At 53.3% G+C, this 26,872-nt stretch overlaps 3 protein-coding genes across 14 annotated transcripts in view; all 3 read left to right on the plus strand.

Moving 5' to 3' along the window:
• Positions 1 to 10,950, plus strand: part of SPATA13 (spermatogenesis associated 13) — a 233,320-nt gene extending 222,370 nt beyond the window's left edge. For all 6 annotated transcript variants that reach the window (XM_086329712.1, XM_086329714.1, XM_086329713.1 and 3 more), the window contains 4 exons: positions 2,046 to 2,175; positions 3,810 to 4,182; positions 5,839 to 5,913; positions 7,304 to 10,950. In XM_086329712.1, the coding sequence (XP_086185838.1) occupies positions 2,046 to 2,175; positions 3,810 to 4,182; positions 5,839 to 5,913; positions 7,304 to 7,479 (754 nt within the window). In that variant the 3' untranslated portion in view covers positions 7,480 to 10,950. The remainder of the gene's footprint in view (positions 1 to 2,045; positions 2,176 to 3,809; positions 4,183 to 5,838; positions 5,914 to 7,303) is intronic.
• A 2,143-nt stretch (positions 10,951 to 13,093) lies between these two features.
• On the plus strand, positions 13,094 to 23,934 carry C1QTNF9 (C1q and TNF related 9). 4 transcript variants are annotated; one of them, XM_086329721.1, is made up of 4 exons: positions 13,094 to 13,143; positions 17,542 to 17,723; positions 18,605 to 18,667; positions 20,054 to 23,934. In XM_086329721.1, the coding sequence occupies exons 2-4, from the start codon at positions 17,558 to 17,560 to the stop codon at positions 20,824 to 20,826; spliced, it is 1,002 nt and encodes a 333-aa protein (XP_086185847.1). In that variant the 5' UTR covers positions 13,094 to 13,143; positions 17,542 to 17,557; the 3' UTR covers positions 20,827 to 23,934. The 4 variants fall into 4 exon arrangements, with proteins under 4 accessions (XP_086185847.1, XP_086185850.1, XP_086185849.1 ...); XM_086329722.1 differs by lacking the exon at positions 13,094 to 13,143 and adding an exon at positions 13,336 to 13,457; XM_086329724.1 differs by lacking the exon at positions 18,605 to 18,667 and having other exon boundaries at positions 13,094 to 13,457.
• Positions 23,935 to 23,961: 27 nt separating this feature from the next.
• The window catches only part of MIPEP (mitochondrial intermediate peptidase), an 86,051-nt gene continuing 83,140 nt past the window's right edge, over positions 23,962 to 26,872 (plus strand). For all 4 annotated transcript variants that reach the window (XR_015138185.1, XR_015138186.1, XM_086329719.1 and 1 more), the window contains exon 1: positions 23,962 to 24,912. Coding sequence is in view for 2 of the 4 variants with exons in the window: in XM_086329719.1 (XP_086185845.1) it covers positions 24,328 to 24,912 (585 nt within the window). In the remaining 2 variants the exon portion in view is untranslated. The remainder of the gene's footprint in view (positions 24,913 to 26,872) is intronic.

Genomic DNA, 26,872 nt, shown 5'->3' on the forward strand with positions numbered 1-26,872 from the left:
GAAGAGGGAGCCGGGAGAGGACAGTGCCTGGAGGAATTTGCTGTAGCAGACCACCAACTCTGCTTAACATCTGTCTATTGCCCTGAGAACAGTAGATTCTCCAGGCAGCGCCCACCCTGCAGGGTGCAGGGGACAGGTCATTCTTCTGTCCTCAGCCGCTGGACTCCTGCAGAGAGACGGGCCTGGGAAACAGGGCTTTTCACAATTAGATGGAAGGTAGAAGGGAAGAGCAGGGTCGCTTAACGACATGCCCAGACAATGATGTTAGTTTAAAGAATCAAGATGAAAGGACTAAGAGAAAGGAGTTTGTTGAAAAAAATTAAAAAGAAGCTGTTATTTTTTTTTTCTTTTTCTGATGGGAAAATCAGAAAACTTCAATTAAAAAAAAAATACCAAAGTCAGGCAAGTCACAAATTTGAAGAAATCTGTTTGAAGAGAATAAAAAGACGTCATGATGAGGAACCAGAAAAAATAAAAATGCAACTTAAGAAGCAGAACATCTTGAAAGATGGGAAAGCTATACCAGGGGTGCACTCATCACCCTTCAGCACTTAATTTTTCTCTTTTTAAGGGCATTTTTCACTGTGAAGCATTTGCATACTTTGTTTCACCAAAAAAAAAAAATCATTTTAAAAGGAAATGACAAAAGGCCATTTCCTCATCTGAAGTAAAACAAACCAAAATATTTAAAAATACCATTACATTCTGCCTCTTTTCTGGAATTGTACAGAAAAAATTTGTAGAAAAACAGTAATTTTGCATACTTTTCCTTATTGCTGGAGCCGTCTCTTGGGGTTTGCAACCCCCGTGCGCCACTTGGTTCTTCTTTTCTGCTCTGCTTCTGTCTGAAGACGGTGGGGTCTGATCTGCCTGGAGATGGGGGTGGGGTGGTTGTTCATTTGCTAAGTCATGCCTGACTCTGGGAACAGAGGAACTGCAGCGCGCCAGGTTCCTCTGTCCTCCACTATTTCCAGGAATTTGCTTAAATTCCTGTCCATTGTCGGTGATGCCATCCAACCGTCTCATTCTCTGCCGCCCCCTTCTCCTTTTGCTTTCAGTCTTTCCCAGCATCAGGGTCTTTTCCAGTGAGTCAGCTCTTTGCATCAGGTGACCAAAGTATTGGAGCTTCAGTGGGGTGGGGAGTGTTTAGTAAACAGCAGAGTCTGCTCCCAAGGCTTTTTCCCTGTTGTGAAGGACTGCAGTCCAGTCCACCCAAGACCCTGGGGCTGTGTCTGTCCTGGAAGACACAGGGAAGTGCTGGGGGAAAGACTTAGCTCTTAGCCAGGCGACTGCTTTCCACATCTCCGAAGTGTTGGTGATGGGCAGGGAGGCCTGCTGCAGTCTATGGTGTCACAAAGAGTCGGACAGGACTGAGTGACTGAACTGAACTGGAAGTGTTAATGCAGAACGAGACCTGCATGTAAACCTTTCTGGCCCCAGGCAGGCTCTCCTGCAGCCTGTGTGCAGACCAGAGCCTCTGTTTTCCTGGTGTCTCCAGGGTCTAAGGGGCTGCTGGGCAGGGGGATGTGGCAGTTTTGTTGACTACAGTGTGGAAAGCACCAGAAATGAAGGTGCTCGGACACAGGAACTGTCGGTCAGCATTTACACAACTCACTCGTGTCCTCCCATGTAAGACGAGGCTCAGCCAATCACTCCTGGAATGAGTACTGACCGTCACAGAACTTTACAGGGAAAACAAGCTCTGTGTGGACCAGAGCCAAAACAGAGGCCTGTCCCTTATTTGTTAATGAAAATCACCCCTCATCACTGTGGCTAAAACTTATTTCTTGTGGCCTTTGCTTTCATTCACTGTGGTTTCTGGGAAACGATTGATGACATTCTTATTCCAGAAAACTCTGCTGGCATTTGGTCTGCTCCCTTAGCCTAGGCGGACTGTAGCCTACTCACGGAGGAACAATGGCTGTTGTTTAGAGGCCGTCCTGTCTAGGCTGTCAGTATACAATCAAGGGTGGAGCGTGTTGCTTCTTGTGTCCTCGTTTGCCTGTCGCCTGTTACGTGGTTAAAAGTAACCCCTTACTTTGCAGTGATTACGACAACATAAAGGCAGCGTACGAGGCCATGAAGAATGTCGCCTGCCTGATCAATGAGCGGAAACGCAAGCTGGAAAGCATAGACAAGATCGCGCGGTGGCAGGTGTCCATCGTGGGCTGGGAGGCAAGTTGGAGCCCATGGCCCTCAGCACCGAACGCCCCTTCACCCCCTGCCTGTGGTCCCCTGGTGGGATGACGCACTTCACAACCTGTGATAGGTTCCCTCTGCCCATGGCTTCCGTGGTGTGATGTTTTGATTCATGCTGTTGAAGTTAGCAGTCAGATGCTTGACCCTCCACCTCCACTGGGAAGTACTCTGAAGAGCGTCTTCAGAGTACCCAATAATCAGTTTATTGGGTACATCCTTTTTCCCTCCTGCCTGATGGGCTCCATGAGGGCGGCTGGAGCGTGCCCACAGAGCAGCAGGTTGTGTGGAAGTGGGAGTGCGTGTCCCCTGTGACCTGGGCGAGAGGGATGCTCCATCTGTAAGGCGGGGGTCAGGCAGGAGAGGAGTTTCCTGCAGGGCTGGTGAGGGCTGTGTGAGGCGGTGCAGGGCAGCACTGACACACAGCCTGAGTGGTGGTCCAGCGTGTGCACACACACATATGCACACACACACACATGCACACACACACACATACACGCACGCTTTTATTTATAAAAACAACAGTGACAGCAGCTAGAGCTTGTACTTGTATTGGATTCACACATGCCTGGCTCTGGTCTAAGCCGTTTAAATATATGAACTCATTTAAGCCTCTCAACAGTCCTAGGGAGTAGGAACTATTATTACCCCATTTAACAGACGGGGAAACTGAGGCACAGAAAGGTGAGGGAGCAGAATGGGCCCCTGGCCATCACCAAGGACAAGCCCATGACGTGCAGACGACTGAGATCCAGCAGGGGGCGTCCTGCCTCTGATCAGCTGTCAGAACTCACTCTCCCCAAGCAGTGAGGAAGTGGAACTTTTTTAACTAAAGCGGGTGACAGCAGTGAGCACTGAGAGAAATACTATTTCAAGGTGCTCACATTCCCTGGGTCTCAGCCTCCTGTTCTGTGAGTGAGGAAGTTGGGGCACAGAATCCCTGCAGGCTAGTATTTCACAGTCAGGATCCTTTGCCTCCAAAAATACTGTATAACTGGGATCAAGGGAGAATAAAATGTTAAAGGCCAGTATCATAGCAAATAGCATAAAGTTATGTTGGGTTAGATCCAACTTAAATACTACAGAAGTGTGTTTTTCCTCTTGCCCTTGCACTCTGACGTCTCGGGGATCATTTGTTGTCTGAAGCTTACCAGTTTCTTGCTGGCATCGTGCCATCTGGCTTTTTGTCTCCGGGGCCCTGAGCTGGTTATGCAGGGAGCTGCTGCCTGACTCAGAAGCTCCCTGCCTGCAGCCTAAGCGCCCAGCCGCAGGGGGCCCCCGCGCTCTCAGGGTCCGTCTAGGCCCGCTGCCCTTTCGGCTCCCGGTGGGGTCCCTCCACCCAGCATTTTTCACCAGGTCTCTCTGATAGAGGGACCCCTTAGGTGATACACGGGCTCGCTCACATTTTCTCATGGAGTCTAAAAGATAAGAAATTCCCCACCTGAGGAGGCTGTCAGCGAGATCTGACCAGCCTTTGGGGGCCTGCCCCACATGTGGGCCCCATGTACCTGGCCGCCTGAGGAGGGTTCCTGCCAGGGTCCCCCTGTACCCCCGGCACCTGGAGGAGACCTCCCCTTGGGTGACCTCGGATGTGCTTGCACCCCTGCCCCCAGGGCCAGGACCTCCTGGAGCGCAGCTCGGAGCTGATCCACTCTGGGGAGCTGACCAGCGTCACACGGCAGGGCAAGAGCCAGCAGCGCACCTTCTTCCTGTTCGACCACCAGCTGGTGTTCTGCAAGAAGGACCTGCTGCGCAGGGACGTGCTCTACTACCGCGGCCGCGCCGACACAGATGCCGTGGAGCTGGTGGACCTGGAAGACGGCCGCGACGGCGCCCGCGGGCCAGGCCTTAGGAACGCCTTCAGGCTGGCCAGCCGCACGGGCGACGAGGTGCACCTGTTCTGCGCCAGGAAGCCCGAAGACAAGGCGCGGTGGCTGCAGGCCTTCAGGGACGAGCGCCGGCGGGTGCAGGAGGACCGGGCGCTGGGTGAGCCTGGAGCCCCGCTCACCCCCACGGGGAGGAGGCCGGGGAGCCATCCGCAGGTCCTCCTGTTCCCGAACCTACTGACGGGATCGACAGGGCAAGGTGCTGTGGGTCCAGTGTTTGTTTCACAGATGAGGAAACTGAGGCCCAGGGCCCCGCCCACTCTTAGCTTAGAGCACGGCTGGTGGAGTTTTTAACACACACCGCCACCTCCCCCCCCACCACAGGGAGCCTGACGTCTGCTCTCCAGCTCTGCTCTGCACATCACACACGGTGCATCCACCTCACTTCCCTGTCTGTCCCGGCCCAGCAGCCCCCTCCCCGCCCCAGAGCTCAGGGCCGCTAGGGCAGCCTTGCTTCCTGCCCAGCCCCCTCCTGTCTTTCAGCTCCCACTCCCCTAGGCTGGAGCTGCCAGGCCTGGTATTTACGACACCCCAGCCCCCTACACCCAGGTCTCCAAGCCCAGCCCAGAGCTACCCCCAGGCATGGCAGGGGTCTGAGCACAGACGGCCATATGGAGACAAGGCCTGGGCCCCGGAGACGGTGGGGTGTAGGGTGGCGTCTGCAGCCTACGGGCCCCAGACCTCAGGGGCTGAGGTTGGCCCTGCTATGAGGGGAGCTTGCCTGGAAACCAGGAGGGGCTTCAGCAGCCTCCCCTGACTCACACAAGTCCACCACGGAGACTCTCACCCATGGGAGGCCTCCCAGGTCTCACCAGTCAGGCAGAGCAGTGACTGCTTCTCAGCTTTGCCCCAGTCGGGCCTGACCGTACCCCTCTTGGCACAGCCATGCTTCCCTGTAGCTGGGGCTTGGGCGACAGGGATAGGTGGGCGAGCAGATGAGGGGGAGGAGTGAATGTGTCCTCCAGGGGCCGGCAGGCCTGTGGCCCGGGCACGTGTGGGGTGATATAGGCACCCCGGCCTTGCCTAGCCTGTCGTGTATGTTCAGTGTCTCCTACTTGGACGCATCCTGGCATCATGAACCAGGCAGGCGTGGAGAGCGGGAAGGAGGTGGAGGGCCGGGCAGGTCTGGGGCCCGGAGCCTGGAGGGGACCCTAGGGCCTGTCAGGACAGGGGTCAGGTGTGTTGAGGGGCCAAGGCCCAGGACATTCTACCTTTCCACAAGGTAGAGGGGGTCCCGGCAGTGGGTCCAGGCCGGCCAGCTGCACAGGCAGAGCCCAGGTCTCTGGCTTCAGGGTGGAGGGCCTGCCCAGAACAACACGGCCACGCGACCCCGCTCAGCCTTGCCCTTGGCCCTTGTCCACGTGGTCTGCAGTAGGGGTGCAGGAGCCAGCACCCCTGGCTCAGATGTCACCTCTGCTTGGGGTGAAGCCAAGCTTTCACAAGGCCTGTGGCTTGGCCTCCCCCAGCACCCTCCTTGTGGGGGGACAGTGAGGGAGGCCCTGTGTGTCTGTCCATCTGGGTTTACACAAGTGGTTGGTCTGCATGGGGTCCCGGTGTGGGAAATGGTGGTGTGCCCGTCCAGATGATAGCCCTCCTCCTTGTCTGCCCTCTTCGGCCCCTTCTGCCTCCTTAACAGTTGAGGCTCTCTGCTTTGGTTGTAGAGAGGACCTCAGGGTTAACGTGGGTTTGGTGCAAGTTTTATCCTGAAGTGTCTTCATGAGTTTTGAATATACACCACATTTGTGTCTAAATCCAGGAATGGAAATTTCAGAAAATCAGAAGAAACTCGCCATGTTAAATGCTCAAAAGGCAGCACACGGAAAGTCAAAAGGTGAGTTTCGCAGACGGTTTCATCTCCTCAGTGTGTGTCAGCGTTGGAATTAAAATGGGGAGAAATGCCCAAGGTTGTGACGTGTGACCCACTCTGAGTGGAGGAGACAAGTGTGAGTTAAAAAGAATGACAGATGAAAGCAATGAACGGTTTAAAACCACCCGCGTTTGGTTTTGAACAGACTTCAGTGCGTGCTCCCGTGTGCAGAGGCGTCTGTAAGATGGTTAAACTTGGGGCGGGGGGCTTGTAGGCCCCCAGCTCTGCCCCCTGAGCCTGCAGGGGCATGGGTGGCAAGAGAGGGATTCTCCACAGGGAAGCCAGCTGGGAGGAGCGCTAAGGTTTCCCGGGTTGCCCAGCTTGCCCCTTCCCCGAGTTCCCTCGTGTCGCTCTCTCTCTCCTGCTGGGGGACAAGGGAGGCCTGTGGCCAGAGCCCGTCTTCCAGAACCCCTGCTCTGTCCTCCTCTCATGCTGACCATCACAGTCAGCTTGTGGTCTTGTAGCTAATTTATTATACCTCAGCTCAGTTGGTAAAGAATCCGCCTGCAAGGCAGGAGACCCCGGTTAGATTCCTGGGTGGGGAAGATCCGCTGGAGAAGAAGGGATAGGCTACCCACTCCAGTGTTCTTGGGCTTCCCTTGTGGCTCAGCTGGTAAAGAATCCGCCTACAGTGTGGGCGACCTGGGTTCAATCCCTGGGTTGGGAAGACCCCTGGAGAAGGGAACGGCTACCCATTCCATTATTCGGGCCTGGAGAATTCCATAGACTGTATCATCCACTGGGTCGCAAAGAGTCGGACACGACTGAGCGACTTTGACTTCACTTCACTATCGACCCCCGGTGCGCAGGTTTAAAATTCTGGCTCTAAAGAAACAGTTCTGGTTATTTTGATGAGGCGTCGGTGCCACCAATTCTAAGCATGTTACTTGCGTTCACCCATAACCCCCACGGTGGGCACTGTACCCTCCGTCTCCGAGACTGGAAAATCGAGGCTCAGAGAAACCCAGTAACTCCTCCAGCCGGTGGTGAGCGGGCTGTGAGCGGATGACACCGGCCTCTCACCGAGCGCGCCTCCCCGCCGCTCCCCCCACACAGCGTCCACTTCCTTCCCCGCCAGTGCCTGGCTTCCAGCTCCTTCCCGGCCTCCAGCTCCTTCCCGGCCTCCAGCTCCTTCCCGGCCTCGGGGCCTCCCGGGGCCGGCCGGGGACGGGGTTTAGGTGAGGCCTCGGAGAGGCCATCTGTGTCCAGCACACAGCATCTGAGTGGGTCTGTTGGGCGGCCGTTGGGGTCCTCCTGGGAAATGTGACTGGAGGTTGGCCAGGAAGCATGGGGGGCTCTTCCCTTTGGGCTGACCTGTGTCCTGAGTGGCTGTCCCTCTGCACCCCCACCCCAGGCTATGGCGGCTGCCCCGCGGCGCCCCCGCTCCAGAGCCTGCGGCCCATCCACCAGCGCCACATCACTGTGCCCAGCAGCCTGCCGCAGCAGCAGGTGTTCGCCCTGGCTGAGCCCAAGAGGAAGCCGTCGCTCTTCTGGCACACCTTCAACAAGCTCGCCCCCTTCAGGAAGTGACGGGGCTGGGGCCCAGGGACCTGGTGCTGAGAGGCCTCCCTGGGGCTCCGCTCTAGCCAAGGACAGGACCTGGCCCCGCCTGGGGAAGCAGAGGCCCGGCTGCCCCCTCGGGCTCCTAAGTTACACTGGGCAGAGCCCCAGGAGCATCGCTGATGACGAGCTGGTCCAGGCTTGGGACAGGGCCAAGGGCTCTGTGCTCCCCGAGGAGCAGGAGGAGGAGGATTGGGTCACTGCCCTTCCTGTCTTGAAGGGGTGGGCAGTGCCGGGGCTGTCCCTCTCCTCTAATGTGGGGGAAGGGGTGCTGCAGCCTCGCAGGGGTCCCAGGGTGCCCGGCGACTTCCGAATCCACCTTTTCCATGTTTGGTGGTGGGGAGACCAGTGCGGTGTCTGCATGCAGTCCAGGGTCCGAGGTGCATAGAGACCTGTGTGCCCCAGAGACACCGAGGCTTTCAGGGAGGGGGACCTGCTGCTCCCTGTGTACACAAGTCCCCTCCTATGCGCCACTGCCTGGGCAGAACCCACGAAACTGCTCACACACATATATTTGCAACAGAAAACCCGTTCCCCTTAGTTTGATGATAAAGTGAACGTGCAGACGCAGCAGCTCAAAAAGCACCCAGTGCCTGTCCATCTGTCCTTCCTGACCCAGCAACAGTGACACAGCCGGGCCTTCTGCTGGGAATGCAGGGGACTCCAGGGTCCCACTTCCCCCACGTTCCTCCGTTTGTCACATGAACCCAAGCAGTAGTGCCAGCCGTGTGGTGATGCACACGTCGACAGGTTTCTGAAGATGTGTTTCTTATGAAAGAGACCTGACGAAACAGATCCAGGTCCATAGAGAGCAGTCTTCTCCAGCGAGGGCCATGTGGCAGACACCCGTCTGCAGTCATCGCCCTGCCTTTGTCTCGTCATAAATTTTGATGAAAATACTTGTAAAGGTGCCGGGGGGAGAGCCGCCCGTCCTCCTTGGGTGGGGGTCCAGTCGGGCCCTGGCGTTGTCTGCTTGAGAATCTCTCTGTGATGTTGAAAGCATGGAAGCCCCTCTTTTCTACCAGGCCCCTGCTTGAGCATCAACACACCTGTGCTGTCCTCACGGGGGATACCTGAACCTCCAGGTGTGGTCCCAGAGCCGCCCCCCCAGGGAGATGCTCCCTCTGGGCACCTCGGGCCCCGGATCCCGAATGAAGGCCCCTTCTGTGAGGGGGCTTCCCAGGAGGTGCTGTGGCTCCTCGTGTGTGTTTCCTTTTTGAATAGACGTCTCCATTCTAGTTGCATTTATATAACTGACCTTTTTTTACTAACAAGGCATAATATATTCTCGTGGGGCCCCCCAGCAGAAACTGTAGGCGCTCTGTGCTAAACAGAGTTGTGTGTGTATATGGCAGTTGTGGACGGTTGGGTTGCTTGGTTGGTTGGTTGTTTTTTTAGTAAAAGAGAATTACTTTGAGGAAGTAAGGCAAATCAGTTGCTCATGTTACATTTCCAGTGAGGACTCGGCTCCAGTGCAGAAGCATCCAGCAGGCCTTCTTCTCCCCTGACCTCCCCCAGTTCCCCCAGCTCCCCCATCCCTAGAGCATGGGGACCAAGGGTTGGAGGTGCTGTTGGCAGCCCTGGTCTGTCTCCCGGCCCATCCCCGACTCCTTGCTCCCCTCTCTTCTTTCCCCTGGGGCTTCCCGATGAAGGAGCCATGAGTGCCCCAGGCTGCTCACCCCCCACCCCCCAGCCTGTCTGTACAAGCAGCGGTCACTTGGTCAGATGTCCATCTCAGATGACTCCCGCTTGGGTTTTCAGGTGATTTGAAAAATCACTAAAATACGTTTAAAAGGATGTAGCATCCTTTGACCTCTTTAAATCTGTGTGTCTGCCTTGGGTTTATTAGCAGATGCCTGCAGAATAGATGGGCCAGGGTACTGTTTTCACATTTGCCGAACTTCCTTCTTGATTCCTTGTGTCTCCCGCTTGGAGAGAAAGGGAGTCAAAACAAACAGCCTCCTGTCCAGATTGTGTATGGACTTCTCTGGAAATCTCTCTTTGTCCTACCTTTTTTTTCTTTTTAACCCTACACTGCATAATATGGGTGGACCTGCCTCCCAGAAAGATAAAATAACGTGATAAATTTCACTTACTCTGTTACTCAAGTTAAGGTCTCTGCTAACTTTGTTGAGAGACCTGGGAAATGGCCTCAGGTCCGAAGCAGCATTCTCGGTTTTGATGAAGCCTAAAATGTAGAATAGTCTTTCAGTAGGTTGTGAGCTATCATAAAGCGGGATATCTCTAAAGCCCTAGCGAAGTACCATCCTTGTCTTTGGCTTGCAAACTGGAAGAAGCGGGCATGATTTGCCAGCCTCTTCCTGGGACTTGTGTGTTTGTTCTCAGCTGATCTGATCTTCACCCCACTCCCCATCCAGTGGACGTTATGTTGTTGGAAACATCTCCGTCATCATCCCCCATCTGCCCACCCCCACCCCACTTCTGAGTATCGCCGTGCCTTTTTATTCATACTTCAGAGGCTGAGCTCCATGCCTGTTCAGAAATCTCCCAGATCCTACATCGTTGCTGTCTAGACACAGAGCAAAAGTGCGTTTAATCCAAAACCTGTTTCACAACAGAAATGTTCGGTAGAAGCCCCAGCCCAGCACTTTATCAGTTGGGAATCTCTACAAGCCCAGACTGCTGGTTCTCGACGCAGATCAACTTGGTTACCCAGCTGGGACACAGCAGCCCAACCACCTGAGCCAGGGAAGAAACTGGAGTGTGTAATGTTTGGGAGAAGAGAAACAAACGTGTCCCTCACCACTGAGTGTCAACAAGTGTGGATCCATGTGGCTTGCTGGCCAGGGATGCTGGGCACACGACAAGCTCAGACTGTCCCAAAGTTGTCCCCATAATAATCTTAACCTACAAATTGTCTTCCTATTAAAATGTCACCTGGCTAATGCTGTTCTCAGGATGTACGCAACAAAGGTGGAATCCAAGAGACTCTGAAAATAACATGTAGAAAACATCTGATCTCGGAAAAAACCTGGAACTTAAAACACTGGACGCACATTTAGTGACAACAAACTTAACATTACCTTCTTTGTTGTTTATTAGGTATCCAGCACGAATTTAGAAGATACTGTAACTGTGATTTAACAATTGGTCTATTTTTTTTTTTTTTGTAAATATCAACAGCCGTCATGTTTGACTTACTTACTTCTCAAGTCTTTCCAGGCCCTGTTCCTTCAATTCTGACTCATCAACATCAAGACGATGTTATCTGTCAAGGTCAAGTGACAGCTTCCCAACTGATGACATAGCTGTTGTCAGCTGACATATGTTGTATAGGATTGTTTGTATGACACGTATGTACTTTCTCTGAAGTTTTTGTAAAAAAAATTTTATTTACAATGTTATTTGAATGATTTCTTGTAAATGCTGTGAATCTATATTTGTTGTTTTGTATCTGTATATTAAAGTTAATTTGTCAAACTGACTGTAGTAATGCATTTGAGTGTGTGTGTGTTGCCTGGTGTGTGTGTGGGCTGTGAGTGTATTATGTATGTGTGTATGGTGTATAGGTGAGTGTATGTGGGTGTGTAGAGTATGTGTGTGTACTGTGACTGTATATGAGTGTGCGTAGTGTGGGTATGTGTGTGGGAGGTGTGGGTGTGGGTGGTAGGGGTGTGTAGTGTGTGTATGCATGTGTGTGTAGTGTATGAGTGTGTATGTAGTGTGTGTATGAGTGGGTGTGTGTAGTGTATGGGGTGGGTGTGGGTGATATGTGTATGTTTGTGTGTGTATGCATGTGTGAGTGTGTATGCATGTGTGAGTGTGTAGCATATTTTAAGTGGAGAGTAAGTGTCTAGGAAGCTTTCTGGGGTTTACAACTCGTTCCCTGCCTGGATGCCAGTAGACTTCTTTTAGGCAAAAAGTCACCCTTAATGACCTGGTTAGACTGCTGGGTGAGTATGGAAGAGAGAGGTCTCTGAGGGAACAGAGGAGCTCCTTGGCTTGAAGAAAAGCCCCCAAACATTGAAAAGAGACTGAAGAAGCCAAACCTGAGTGAGAAGGCCCGTTCTGGTTCCCAGGGGCAGGAGGCAGCTGCTGGCCCTTCCCCGGAGAGGCTCTGCCAGCTGTGTTCACTGAGCCAGGCCAGTGGGGAAATTAGGGAATTTCCCTCCCTAACTAACAGCTCAGAAAAGTCAGCAAAGGCTCACTGTTGCTGTGGTGGTCACCAGGAAGGGGTCCCCACAGAGGTTGCCGCTGACTCTTTATCTGAACAGCCACCTACCCCCACCTCCTTTGGCTGGACTGAAAGCGGGGCTTATGCTCATGGGCTGGGGATGTGGATTCGGAGGGTGGTGCCAACGACACAGGAGGGCGCCTGTGGAGGGAGGAGCAGGCTGGGGGGCAGGGCTGTCCTCAGAGGGGTCTTGGGGAGTCGCCCAGCAGGTGAGTTACCCACCCACCCACTGGACACCAGAGAGGCAGCGAGACAGGTGCTTGTCCAGTGGGGCATGTGGTCCGGAGCATCACTAGAATGCAGCGCGTGTCCTATGACATGGGAGTCTGAGTTCTGGGACAATTTCAGGGACTGCCCCTTTCCTGGGAGGTTGGGGCAGGAGGCAGGAGGTAGGGCCCCAGGAGACCCCAAAGGGGAGCCCTCAGACCTGTTCTCTGAGAAAGAGCATTGGGGCATTTGTTCTCTTGATGTTATTTTTAAGTCAGAAATCAACGTTAATAGACTGACGGGAAAAGAGAGGATTCAGTGATTATATGGGATTGGAAAAAAGGTTTCACCATGTTGTTCTTGGGGCTTCCCATAGAGGAGTCTGGTGGGCTACAGCCCATAGGGTTACACACTGAAGTGACTTAGCATGCACGCATGCATGTTGTTCTTAGTGAAGTGTGTGTGTGTGCGTGGGCGTGGTGAAGAAGTGTTAATTGCTCAGTCACGTCTGACTCTTTGTGACCCCATGGACTGTAGCCAGCCAGGCTCCTCTGTCCATGGGATTCTCCAGGCACGAATACTGGAGTGAGTTGCCATGACCTCCTCCAGGGGATCTTCCTGATCCAGGGATCAAACCCAGGTCTCCCGCATTGCAGGCTGAGTCTTTACCGCTGAGCCACCAGGGAAGCCCATGTGTTGTGAAGAGGACAGGCGTTAAAGTCTTAGGCACACAAGCGCCCACACTGACAAGAACTACACGGAGTGGGGAAGACCGAGATAAGCGATGTCACGTTGAAGGGTCCGGGGTCTGAACGAGGCCTAACGGTACCGTCTTCAGTTTGGTTCTGTTGGCTCATAATTGACCCAAGGTCAGCTCAGAGCCGCACAAAGAAGGCAGAGGCACAAAAGTCTCTGCAAGGGGAGGAGGCTGCCGGGGACACCTCCCTCCAGACCCACCCAGAAACCGCCTCACCTTCTCTCAGTGAAAGGGGAGGAAAGAAGGAGCTCTATCAGCTGAAGTAAGTGGTGTTGGACAATGGCGGACTTGAGCATTGCCTCAGTTTTTGAAGTTCTTCCAAGAGGTCTTGTGCTCTTGTGTTCCCTCCCCTTCCTGCTGTTTTGCAGATCTATCCGCCAGGGGATTGCCTGGCAGGAAGGTGTGATTTTATTTAGTTTGCTTCTGATTCCTGGTTTGCAGAGCCCCTGGGTGCCGCCTGCAGCCCTGGATGCAGGTAAGTGCCTTAAGACACAACTTCTTTGCATTCAATTTAAGGCGTCGGAGTCAGAAAGCAGCTCTGGTATCACTTCACTGGTGTGTGATGTGTGTGCTTAGTCGCTCAGTCATGTTCGACTCTTGCGACCCCATGGACTGCAGCCCACCAGGCTCCTCTGTCCTTGGAGTTCTCTAGGCAAGAATACTGGAGTGGGTTGCCATTTCCTTCTCCAGGGGATCTTCTCAACCCAGGGATTGAACCCACGTCTCCTGCACTGAAGGTGGATTCTTTACCCACTGAGCCATCGGGGAAGCCCACTTTTTGCAAAGTAGGTAGGTGTCTACAGAGTTTGGGGTGAGAAAGGAGTAAGCCAGTTCCAAATACACTCTGAAGAGGCTACATAGGAGATAGAAGCAGATTTTGAAATCTTTCTGCTAGAACTCTGCAGACTATCTGGGAGGAGGGTGAAACCCTAGAATAAATCGTGAGACCTGTCTAGGGAGCTTTCTAGAGAAGCTTGGATTACTTTACACAAATGTTAATGTGGACATTCTTAAGTTCCTGGCAGTACTAACTTACCCAGGGTAGTTTAAAACCAGGTCCTCAACATGTGTTGAAAAAGAAATACATATGTACAAAGTATAGAGAAAGTGAGGGAAATGTCTTCAGTGATGGCAAGCTGGAGGTTTAGGTTCTTGGGCAGTCACGTCTGGGGTGACTCTGGGCTCACGCACCCCTTGTGTTCTGTGCAGCCTTCAGAGGCTGGAGGTTTGGAGACCCAGGGAAGATTGCTCTGCTGGGTTCTGGCCGATCTTCATTAAATCTTCCTATTTGGAGAAGTAGGAACCTTGAGAAGTGGAAACCCCTTAACCTTGGCCATGGACCAGGGACATCATGTCCTTGGAGAATAGTAATCAGGGTGTGCCCTGAGTCACCTTTTGTAAAGCAGTTCAGTAGTGAAGGAGAATACAGATCAAGCATAGGAAAAACTACCCAGAAACAAGAAGAACCAATTTTACTTGGGTCTAAAAGACAGTAACTCCAAAAGCGTTTGCAGTCTGCAACCCTTTGTCCCTAGCTGTTTCTGTATATTAGGGTTAAGGGCTCATGGGGCTTCCCAGGGGACCTCCTCCCCCATGAACTTGACATTCACCAGGAGGACTGTGTCCACTCCCTGTGTGTCCACGCTGGCAGTATTGATATTCTGCCGTCCCCGCTGTCAGAGGCTTATTGTATCACCTGGAGGGTTTCTGAACCGGTGTATCCTTAGCAGCTCTGTGGGCTCAGTGACTACAGGTGTCAAGCCCTACTCACTTCGGATGGGCACCCATATATTTGACAGTGGAAGCCTTGCATCACTTATGACATAGGCTTGGGTGCGGATAAGAGGCCCCACATAACAGGCTCCGGCGAGTGAGCAGAACATGCAGGTCTCACCCGTGTCACCAACAGGCCGGGAGGGCAGGGTGGCCTGTGCTGTCATCAGAGACCAGGATTTCTTGTCCCCAGTGTGTGGCCCTCCTTCAACGGGTCCACGATGGCTCACGAGGTAGGGGGCACCCCTTCCCGGGAAGGTCGTGGTCCACAAGGTGCCTGTGTTGGTTTCGCCCACTTCCCAGCAGCCATGGTCTAGTTTCACGGTGGACCTAGGCTGCGAGGAAGCTGGGTCATGAGTCTGTCGTGGGCTGCCACATGCTAGCTAGAATTTCTGTCACCATTGGCGACGGGAAGCAGGGACGTTAGAGAGATTAGAGCCTCCACTGAAAGCATCCACAAGGATTAGACTCAACATCCAGCTGCCTACCTGTGAAGATTCACACATAGTTAGAACCAGGATAATATCCATTCATTCAACCACACAGCAAATACTGGACTATGATATGCTGAAAATAAGAAAGCGTGAAGATGCAGCTGCTGTCTTCAGTATGCTGTTCCGTTCAAGTGCTGCTGGTCCAGGGGCCATGTGGAGAATGGGTGGGGGAGGGGAGAGAGCCAGAGAAGACAAGAGGGGGCAGGGGGAGTGGAGGAGGGAAGCCACGGGGGTCCTAGCTCCAGCACCTTCTACCCAAACACAGGACGCTGGAGTTAAACTTTGCAACTGAGGAGCCAACCCGAGGCTTTGTGAGAAACACCCATGTAACTTTTTATTTAGAAAAATAACCCACAAATATGATCTCTCCTCTATGCCTTGTGCAAACCCTCCTGTCCATCTTCTAAACATTTTTTCTTTAGAAACGGTGCCGCCCCTTATCTGACTGCTCATCTGGGGGCAAAGGTGTTCCTTTATTCACAACTGGCACTTCTGCCCACGTCAGGTGTGCAAGAGCCCAGAAGAGACTCCCGGAAGGGTGCACATTTGCTTTCATCTCAGCTCCTCTCTGGCCGAAGAGCAGCGTGCAGTTTATCCCAACTTGACACTTTATAAGCTCACGATCTATTTTATTATTGGAATAATTGTAATGCACATTTTGAAAAAAATTAAAAGGGAGAAATATAGACCCCTACAGAGGCTGGTGTGTGCAGTTTAGATTTGACTGCAACCAGCCACTTCTGAGTTAAACAGAAGAGGAAGGTGTAGATTATTTATGGAAATTGGCTCTGAGAAAACCCAGCTGGATTTCCTGAAAGGGCGTAAGTTTGTGACTTCAGAGGGAAACATCCGCCTTTCCTTTTCCGAAAATACTTTTCTTCGCATCAAACTGGGCCCTGAGACACGTAGCAGCTTCCATCAGGTGGCGACGTAATCCTTTGTGTCACGGTCTGGCTGGGTTTAGAAAATGTATCTCTGCTGCTGCTGCTGCTGCCAAGTCGCTTCAGTCGTGTCCAACCCTCAGCAACCCCATGGACTGCAGCCTTCCAGGCTCCTCCATCCATGGGATTTTCCAGGCAAGAGTACAGGAGTAGGGTGCCATTGCCTTCTCCGAAATGCATCTCTAGAAACAGTTTTATAGACACTGTAAAAAAGTCTTTTTAAAAAAGAGAAGCTCAAGGAACTCCCCGCCCACCCCCCCAGCCCCCGACCCCACTCCAAAGCAGCCATGTGCATTTGGATATATCTGCTTCTAATTTGTGTTACTACACACACAGGCACACGCTGTTTCATTGTGCTTCACAGATACCCCATTCTGTAACACATTAAAGGTTTGGGGGAACCCTGCATTGAGCATCAGCTCCTTTGGTGTCCCATTTTGGTACCTCTTAAAATATTTCAAATGTCTTTATCACTATTTGTTATGATGATCTATGATCAGTGATCTTTGATGTTACTACTGCTACTTGCTGAAGGCTCAGGTGATGGTTAGCATTTTTCCGCAATTGGTGGGGAGGGCGCTTCCTTGGTGGTTCAGAGGGTAAAGAATCTGCCTGCAATGCAGGAGACCCAGGTTTGATCTCTGGGTTGGGAAGATCCCCTGGAGAAGGGAATGGCAACCCACTCCAGTATTCTTGCCTGGAGAATCCCATGGACAGAGGAGCCTGGTGGGCTGCAGTCCATGAGGTCACAAAGAGTCAGACATACCTGAGCAACTCACTCTTTCACTTTCACTGAAAATTAACCTATGTACACTTAATAGACCCCAGTATAGTGTAAACATAACTTCTATATGTACTGGGAGCCAAGAAATTTGTGTGACTCAGTTTTTTTGTGGTATCCACTTTATTGCAGTGGTTCTAGAGCCAACCTTTCTTCTGTCTCTGAACTTGACTCTTCCCAGTACCTCCCGTAAGTGCAACCAAACAGTGTCTGCCATGTGTGACTGGCTAAGGTCACTGAGCACGGTGTCCTCAAGGTTCATCACTGTTGTACCATGCCTCAGAGTTTCTCTCCTTTTTAAGGCTGAATCGTGTCAGCCTACTGTCTGCATGGACTGCATTTTATTCATGTGTCAGTGGACACTTGGGATGTTTCCACTTTTGGTGACTGTGGACCACGCTGCTGTGAATGTGGGTACAGAAATATCTGGGAGAGCCTCTGCTGTTGCCTCTTTTGTGTATACCCGGAAGTGGGGTTGCTGAGCAGAGGCTTATTCCATGTTTGCTTCACCGGTCAACACATGGTTTCACAGCGTGATCTTCTTTTTTGCAGCAGCCCCAAAAGGCAAGCATTTATCTCTTCTCTGGCTCCAAAAAGGGATTTGGCCAAAGCAAAACAGTCAACTGGAGTGTCTGCCCAAAGGGACTTGGTCAGCGGGGGTTTCCTGACCTGGGGTGTGGCTCTCTCCTTGATTGCTCACCAGTAAGAGCTGCCCCGACCTGCCACATCCCTTCAAGGCTGTGTCCTTCTATTGTGGGTGGCTGGTCTTCTCCCGGCTCCCACCCTGACCCGTCCTGACCCTCCTGTCCAAGCCTGACCACTGCGCAGAGCAGAGGCTGTGTCCATGGCCGTGGTGACGAAAGCCTCTCCCTCTTTCCGTTCAGCCCTGTCACCCAAGCCATGAGGATCTGGTGGCTCCTGCTTGCCTCTGGAGTCTGCACGGGGACGGTGAGCTCACAGGACACCTGCAAGCAGGGACACCCTGGCGTCCCCGGGAACCCCGGTCACAACGGACTGCCTGGGAGAGATGGACGAGACGGAGCAAAGGGTGACAAGGGAGACGCAGGTACCCACCAGCTGCGCCTGCAGCTGCCCTCCGCTCCTTCCCGCTCCCTCTCGCCTCCTCCATTCATTCATCGCCTGTGCGCGCAGCGCCTACCCGCTCGCCCCTCTCCATCCATACATACATACCTCTCTCCATTGCCTAGAAGACACTGACAGAGAGCCTGCCCCGGCCAGACCCAGGCTGGGTGTGGGGTACAGGGCAGCACAGGCCATCAGGACTCTGGGCTTTCCTACTGGGTGGGGCTGCCTGTCTGCCTGCCAGCATCTCCTGTACTGCGGGGCCATTTTCAGGAGCAAGTGACTTCATGGATCTTTCTGCCTCGGGTGGCAGGTATGAGGGGTCTTTGGCACCAGGGCCTGGAGATCTGACGGCTGGGTCTCTGGCAGGGAGCACCCAGCGTGGTGCTAACCTCATGGCCTCCTGTCCCAGCGGTCTGCACAGCACATTGACCACCACTCTAAGGCACTGGAGAGGTCCTTCCAGAACCCGCTCTTCTGTCCCCAGTAGTGTGGCGTGAGCATGGTCCTCTGTGCTTTCATAGGAGGCTAGTAGACCCAGTCCACTCCCCACAGAGTGATGGAAAAGGGGCACAGGTGAGAAAGCCCCCTCACCCCCACCCAGGTCCTTGTCACGTGAGAAGCACATGACCATCATCGTCAGCTGCGTGCCTGGGAGGCCCACCCATCCACTTCCAGCCCGCTGCTCTGCCCACTCAGCATCCTTGCTGCTCGCCCCAAATGCCCTTGCTCACCGCCCCCCACACCACGTGTCGTGTGTGAGGAGGTCGGGCTGGGGCTCCCTGGGACCCTCTATTGCTGACCCACACTCAGGAAACTGGAGCTGGAATTTTAACTCCTGCCTGTTTTCTCACGTTTCACCAGGAGAACCAGGACATCCCGGTGGCCCTGGGAAGGATGGGATGACCGGGGAGAAAGGAGAACCAGGTCAGACACGGCTTCCCACTTGGCCACCCTCGTCCTAGTGGGCGAGTGAAGTGGTCAGTGATGTGGCGAGAAGTGTTAAGTGCTAACCAAGGACAAGTCCCTTACGGGGCTCTGAGAGTGACCCACAGGAAAGGCCATGCAGGTCTTCTCTCCGGAAGCTCGCAGTTCAGTGCAGGGATGGGCAGACTTTCTGTAAAGGGCCACAGCGTCCCAGTCATGACCGCTCAGCTCTTCCATCATAGGGGAAAGCAGAGAAGGGGAGGCCTCAGCATGCAGGGCTGTGTCCCGTGAAACCTGAATTGTACATGATTGTCACGAATCTCGGAACATGACTGGTGACCATTTAAAAAAGCCCAGCATTCCTAGCTTGTGGGCTGTTCAAAAACAGTCTGGAGGATGGAAGTGGCCTTTGGTCCATGGTTTGCTGAAGCCTGATTTCGCACTAGGGCCTGAGGAGGATGCAGGATTCTGACTCGGCGGCCCTGTAGGTGGGAGGGTGCTGATGGGGGCTGGGGGGAGGGTGCTGATGGGGGGGAGGGTGGTGATCACAGCGTCAGTGCCACACTAGGTGGTTCTAGTGCCTTCCATGTGCTGACTCAACACAACAGCCTATACAGGAGGCAGTTTGTTATCCCAGGTTACAGGTGAGGAACCGGGTGCAGGTGGGCATCAGCTTGTGTAGAAGTGGTGGAGGCCGGCTGGATCCTGGCGTCTGACTCCAGAGCCGTGCTCGCACCGCTGCTGCCCAGTCGGGCTCGGGCGCGGGGAAGAGGGGGCGGCCAGGCTGCGGGGCGGAGACAAGGAGAACCAGGACAGCGCGATGCACCTGTCAGAGCAGAGCGCGAGTGAGGAGCTTCTCGGGTGTCAGGTCATCAGGTCATCAGTGCTGCGAGTGACCTCTGCTGGCGGCCTGGTGAACCTACCGTCTGCGTTCTTCCAGCTTCCAAAGGAGCTCCCTGGGGGATGGGCAGAAAGCTGTTATTTCTTTTTGGGGCTGGCCATGCCCTGTGGCATGTGGGATCTTGGTTCTTCCGACCAAGGGGACCAGGGATTGAACCCTCGCCCCCTGCAGTGGAAGCGGGGAGTCTTAACCACTGGACCGCCAGGGAAGACCCCCAAAGAAGAACTGCCATTTTAACATGAGCCCCAACGCTGCTGATTTAGTCGGTATTACCTACGTTAGTGTTCTGGGCGCACTTGAACATGCGCGTGCATGTGTGTGCGTTTGTGTGTGTATCTGCACAACTGAGGAGTAAGTTAACTTTCACATCCTGACCTCATACTAAGTCTGGGTGCTGCTTTACTTCATTCGTGTTCTCAATAATGTCTTCACAAGACAGAGCTGCACGAATCATCTCTTCCTCTGTTCTTTCTCTTCCTTCTCAGGGGCAGATGGACATGTGGAAGCGAAGGGCATCAAAGGTGACCAGGGCTCGAGAGGACCCCCAGGGAAGCACGGGCCAAAGGGACTCGTGGGCCCCCCGGGGGAGAAAGGCCTCACGGGAGAGACGGGCCCCCAGGGGCAGAAGGGGGAGAAGGGCGACGTGGGGCCCGTGGGTCCAGAAGGGCCCGAGGGCAGCACCGGACCTTCAGGCCCTACTGGACTGCTCGGGCCCACAGGCCCCATTGGAAAGCCGGGTCCCAAGGGAGACGCTGGCCCCCTGGGGCCCCAGGGCGAGCCTGGAGTCCGCGGCCCAAGAGGCTGGAAAGGGGAACGAGGAGAAAAGGGGAAAATCGGTGAGATGCCCGCCTTGCCCAAAAGCGCCTTCACGGTGGGGCTCACGGTGCTGAGCAAGTTCCCTCCATCAGACACTCCCATCAAGTTCGACAGGATCCTGTACAATGAGTTTGGCCACTACGACGTGGCCACGGGCAAGTTCATCTGCCACGTGGCTGGCGTCTATTACTTCACCTACCACATCACCGTCTTCTCCAGGAACATCCAGGTGTCTCTGGTCAAAAACGGGGCCAAAGTCCTGCACACCAAGGACGGTTACACAGGCTCCGAGGACCAGGCCTCAGGCGGCATCGTCCTGCCCCTGAAGCTTGGGGACGAGGTGTGGCTGCAGGTGACCGGAGGGGAGAGGTTCAACGGCTTGTTCGCTGACAAGGACGACGACACGACATTCACGGGCTTCCTGCTGTTCAGCAGCTCCTGACGGGTGTGGGAAGGGCAATCTTCCCCCATCCACCGGGGTTAGCTTCGTGAAGACGTTATCTGATGATTTTACACTATTAACTATGTCATCACTGTCATAACCATTAGAAGGTAAAAAGAGGAAGGTTCTCCCTAAAACTGATACTACAAAACTCGGCATCCCTCCAAGAGTAAATCTAAAAATACCTGCCATGTTTATTACAGTTTATTTAATATTTTTCCTCATTCCCACAGTCCAGAGAATCCTCTGCCTGTGTGTTCCTTGTGGGAAGCATTTTGATATCATTTTAGTGCTTGAAGGAGCCACAAGACTCCTTCAAGATTCAGGTGTGAATCACCCTGGGGCAAAATTCTTCTCACCTGTGAACTTGAGGAAGCAGATAAGAAATTATCTTATACAGCAGTGGGCAGGGCCCGGGACAGCGGGTCCCATCCACGAGGGAGAAACAGGAAAGCCAGAAGGGTCCCGGCACCCAGCCAAGCCAAACCCAGCAGGGCAAATTCCGTTAGTTTCTTTACTGTTTACCTTCTAAAAGCTTTGAAAGAAGGAAGCAGAAGGAAAAGTTGCTGAACAGGGAGATCAGGCAGAGAGTTGGAAGTGGAGGGTGGTGATGTATGTTCTAGTTAGTGCATGATGGGTAAAAGGGAAACCAGCCCTCCAGGCCATAATGGACATTTCCTGTTCAGACAGGTACTGTCCACGTCCCTTCCTGCTGGTAAACGTATCCTGATATCTATGCTCAGGCCCGCTCTTTCCAGCAGTGTAGACGCTGGGGTCTGGGGTGCACACGAGGTACGGGCCTGGCAGCTCAGAACATTGTCTTCCTCGGTCCATGGTGACTACTTCCAAGATGGCACTCAACCCAGCTAGAGCCAACGAGACACAATCTGCCATGCTGAAAGACTTGTGGAAAAACAGAAAAGGTCTCTTCCAGCTGAAGCCTGAGCTTTAGGTGGCAGCTGTCTTCTAATCCTTAGAGCCTGACAACAAAGCCAGAGCTGGAGGTAACCCTGTCCTGACGACAAGGTTTAGGCCCATAAGCCCAGCTGTCCTGAGAGCAGAAGTACCCCTGGATGGTGTCAGTGTGTGAGTCAACAAACTCTGTTTGCTTAAACCAATTTGAGGCAGGTTGTGTTACTACTGCTGTTGTCTGAAAGAATCTCAAGTGGTCTCTGGTCCAAGGGCGGCAGGATTATAGTGAAAACAACCCAAGACCAAGAATCGAGGCATTGTTTCAGCCACAACAGAGGAGTTAGACTTGGGTGAGTTTTCAGCCCTTTTGTGATCCTGTCTCTGATCGTGCAATAGTGGTTGAACTGAATAATTGTGCACGGTCCCAGTACCTTTCTAAAAGGTTTAAATATACCTACATTAAATCCAAGCATTTATTGCTCTCTATTAGATGAGAGCAACTAATAAGCAAGAGATGGGCTTCCCAGGTGGCATTACCACCTGCCAATGCAAGAGACATAAGAGAGGCAGGTTTGATCCCTGGGTTGGGAGGATCCCCTGGAGGGGGTCATGGGAACCCACTCCAGTATTCTTGCCTGGAGAATCCCATGGATGGAGGAGCCTAGAGGGCTACAGTCCATGGGGTCGCAAAGAGTCAGACAAGACTGAAACAACTTAGCACACACAACAAGCAAGAGGGCGTAGGCCTGGTGCACATTTGAGCAACAGCACCTTCCAAACCCCAGCCTGGGATGTCGTTAGTTCTCTGAGGAACTTACAGCCACTCCTGCCACACGCCAACCAAGCCAGTATGGTTGTGACAGTGTCTTCATTCCTTGGGAAAATGGGAATTTTCTGAATTATCATTACAAGCAGGCAGCACTGCTATAGATGAATTATTGAAAAATTACTTGGTGGTTTTGGAAAACTTTGGAAGTATACAGAAATCATTTCCATTTTGTTGTTATAACCCCATGGACTGCATCGTGCCAGGCTTCCTGGTCCTTCATTATCTCCCAGAGTTTGCTCAGATTCATGTCCATTGAGTGGATGATGCCGTCCAACCATGTCATCCTTTTGTCCCCTTCTAATCCTGCCCTCAGTCTTCCCCAGCATCAGGGTCTTTTCCAATGAGTCAGCTCTTCGAATCAGGTGGCCAAAGTATTGGGGCTTCAGCTGTGGATCTCTGTAGTTTTTACAAGTCTAACTACGCCAGGTTCTCTGAGACACAACACACTTTGTAAATGCAGCACAAGTCATCATTCTCTGAGGGTGTTTGCAGGCTTCAGTGTTTGCATTTAAAATGGTTTGTTACCTTTGTATAAAAACCATTCTGGACTCAAAAAAGGTTCTCAGACTTGAAACTCCTTTTAAAAATTATGATAAAATAAGTACTTTTGTCAAAATATAGATAAATTTTTTTACACGACACATTTGACATGTGTGTAAGGTCCTGCCATGCAGACCTGCAATGTGGCCACCCCAAGGACCAACCAGTCACAGACAGCGCAGTATTAATCACCATGGAGTAAGGACTTTGAGTTCAGTTCAGTCGCTCAGTCGTGTCCGACTCTTTGCGACCCCATGAACCACAGCACGCCAGGCCTCCCTGTCCATCACCAACTCCAGAAGTTCACTCAGACTCACATCCATCGAATCAGTGATGCCATCCAGCCATCTCATCCTCAGTCATCCCCTTCTCCTCCTGCCCCCAATCCCTCCCAGCTTCAGAGTCTTTTCCAATGAGTCAACTCTTCACAGGAGGTGGCCAAAGTACTGGAGTTTCAGCTTTAGCATCATTCCCTCCAAGGAAATCCCAGGGCTGATCTCCTTCAGAATGGACTGGTTGGATCTCCTTGCAGTCCAAGGGACTCTCAAGAGTCTTCTCCAACACCACAGTTCAAAAGCATCAATTCTTCAGCGCTCAGCTTTCTTCACAGTCCAACTCTCACATCCATACATGACACTGGAAAAACCATAGCCTTGACTAGACAGACCTTTGTTGGCAAAGTAATGTCTCTGCTTTTCAATATGCTATCTAGGTTGGTTGTAACTTTTCTTCCAAGGAGTAAGTGTCTTTTAATTTCATGGCTGCAGTCACCATCTGCAGTGATTTTGGAGCCCCCAAAAATAAAGTCTGACACTGTTTCCACTGTTTGGGCACTTGCCTTAAGTAAATTTTAAATATCTCATCATTTTGATCACTAGGGCTTTTTCTCCCGACCCGGCTAAATTAAAACCAATCTCCGTTTAACACTAAGGCATTGTTAAGATGGAATTTGGCCCTAGATTCTGGAACTTCAGAGAAGGTTCTGGGGCTGCTCACAGCCCACAGGTGTTGGCAGGGGCGGACTCTACTGCCACTGCACTCAGGTGAGACACGATGCCCCTCGGCCTGGTCCTCGGCACGAGGCATCCTTCGGGCCTGATGGAGCTGGTCTGGGAGTCCGGTTCTGCGCGAAGCCCAGGCGAGGCCGCAGCAGCGGGCTTGGGGCTGCCCTTGGGCAGGGTCATCCTCGTGGGCCGTCCAGGTGAGGCTCCCATTCTTCCATGGCCTCCGCCCCCCGCGGACACCGGGAGGGACCCTTTCGGCCCCAGCCCTCGCCCTCTCTGCCGCTGCCCTCCCGGCCCAGATCTCCGTCCGTCGGTTTGTCGTCGATCTCCGTGAGTTCACGGTCAGTGGACCGAGGTCAGCGGACAGCTCTGGCCGCAAGGCTCGCACGTGGAGTGCAGCGCTCCTTCCTGGAGCGGAGGCCGACGGGGGGCGACGGGTCTCGGTCCAGTGTGAGGGCCCGCGCCGTGCCAGCCCCTCTCGCGGGTTCCCGGCCCTCGCCCGGCCTCGTGGCAGGGCGGCGCGTCCTGCGGTGCCCACTCCCGGCGCGCGATGGCGCTCCACGCGGAGGACGTCGGCGGGCGACGCTCTGGCCGCGCGGCCCCAGCCCTCCCGGAAGCGCGAGGTCACGTGGAGCGCGGGCGCTGCCCAGGAAACGCGGCGAGATGCTGTGCGCCCGGAGGCTGGGCGGCCTGCGGGCCGGGCTCCGAGTGCGGCGGGTCAGCACCGGCTGGTCCCCGGTGGGCGCCGCCTTCACCGTGCAGCCCCAGGGCCGCCGCCTGGACTGGTTCGGCGAGCGCGGGGTGAGCGGGGTCTGGGGGCGCGGGCGTCGGCGATCGCCTGTCCGCAGTAACCTTGGGGTCCCCGCTCTGAGGGGCTGGTGCCGGGGGCGGCCCCGCGTGCGGGTCCGGCTCCTGCCCGCGCGGACCCCTGCCCATCCGGCCTGCCCGGGTGAGGCGGGCCCGCCTGTGGTGTCACTACTCCGGGACGGGCCTCGGTGGTCAGTGTCGCTAGTCTCCCCCTGATGCTCGAGACGCCCTCGTCAGTTCTGTTCAAAGCTCTGGCCTCTTCTTTTCCTGTAAAACGCGGGACTGGCCTCCGAGGCGGCGCTGCCCACTGCGGAGACCCTCCCCGTCGCAGGTCGCCGCCTCTTGGTTGTCCCGGCGGTCTGTCCATCCGCACACACGCGGGGTCTGGCGAGCGGTAGACACTCGTGATTGGGTCCTCCTCTCTCCAAGCTCACTTTGTCGCAGCCTGGTTGGTGCACAGTGCGATGTTAGTCTCCGCTGCACACCACAGTAGCTCAGCTCCTTTTTCACGTTCTCTTCCATTGTGCTTGTCGCAGGATGTTGAATGTGGCTCCCTGGGCTCTACAGTAGGACTTGCTGCTTGTCCATCACTTCTGTAACAGTCCGCAATCACTGCTGGTCCCAACCAACCAACCAACCTCCCCGCCCAACCACCCGCTCCTGACACTCATTGAGTTAATGACTGGATTGAGGGCGGAAGGAAGGGAAGCTTGGAAGGGACTCACCTGTGCCTGCTTTACTTTGCATTTAGGGATTTTGCTCAGTTTACTTTGTTACTCTTGTGTTTTTTTGTTTTTTTTTTTCATGATTATTTACTGTTGCTTCTCTTGGAAAGATGAATCGGGGATGTGGTTACAGTGGGCCTCATAATTGAGTTTTTCATATTTACACCCCCCCCCCCCCCGTTTTTTTTGTTTTAAAACTACCTTTGAATGAAATTTGCTGTACAAGCTTCCTTGGGGGTAAATAACGCTGGTATTGACGTAATCGATGTGAGAATCAGCAGGACCCGTGGGTACTGAGCAGAAAGGCATGAAGGGTTATGAAATAGAACTTCATCCACATGAAAGGTGGATGAAATAGAACTCTTTTTAGCTTTATTCATTTTTCTTTTATACATCGTGATTTTAGGTGCTGATAGCAGATTTTCAAATATGTGAGTTGGCTTTTATTTCAAAAAAGAAACCTTAAGACGTATGTATGAAAAAGACATATTTTCAACATGGCCATAACTAGTAGGCTGAGGTTCAGAATTCCTGAGAGGAGTGTGGGGCAGTGTGCTGAGAGGTGACAACAATCAGTCTGTAATTGAATCAGATTAGATCACTGTAAAGACCAGGGAAGGCTTTGGCCCTGATTCTGCTCTGCCCTTGTCTTTATTTTCTCCAACTCAATGTATTTTGAACAGAAGTTAACAGTTTCTTGCATCTAGTCTTGCAAAAACTGTGGGCCTGACAGGCCTCAGTTTCACCTCTTCGTATTCCCTGCCTTTGGCAAGCATCTACACATCTGATATGCACAGCTAAGCGTTTGGCCTTAGTTTGCCTCATTCCTGAGTTCCCACCTATGTCAGGCTCTGTGTTGGGTTGCTGGTTAAATTGATGGAAGATCAGGGTTCCTAGTCCTGGTGCTGGGCTTCTGCAAAGAGACTTTCCATTGCAAGCTGCAGTCCACGTGCAGAGAAACCGTAGGCTTTAGGGGTGCTTGGAGCACGTTCAAGTCCCGTCTCTTGCACTTGTGACCTAGTGACCGCAGACCTGTTCAACTTCTGAGAGTGTTTCCATATCTGTAAAAGGAGGGTGCTAGTTTGTGCCCTACGGGAGCCCCTGAAAGTCCATGGTGCACGTTCGGCACGCACTGCATGTGTAAGAAGCGCATGTGGGTTCTGAGTGATAGAACACTGCCTTCCCGAGTGTTGCAGCAAGTGTGATTGAACCAGTGCAAGAAGACGGTC

This window comes from Bos grunniens, chromosome 12 (genome assembly GCF_055505025.1).
Source record: "Bos grunniens cultivar Pamir isolate PY7600 chromosome 12, Bosgru_T2T1.0, whole genome shotgun sequence".
NCBI classification, from domain to species: Eukaryota; Metazoa; Chordata; class Mammalia; order Artiodactyla; family Bovidae; genus Bos; species Bos grunniens.

What these genes read in the sequence shown, in the direction of transcription:
- C1QTNF9 (XM_086329721.1), top strand. Translation starts at nt 17,558, where the DNA reads ATGAGGATCTGGTGGCTCCTGCTTGCCTCTGGAGTCTGCACGGGGACG. An exon ending in GGGTGACAAGGGAGACGCAG is followed by an intron (nt 17,724 to 18,604) that starts GTACCCACCAGC and finishes ACGTTTCACCAG; the next exon opens with GAGAACCAGGACATCCCGGT. An exon ending in CGGGGAGAAAGGAGAACCAG is followed by an intron (nt 18,668 to 20,053) that starts GTCAGACACGGC and finishes CTTCCTTCTCAG; the next exon opens with GGGCAGATGGACATGTGGAA.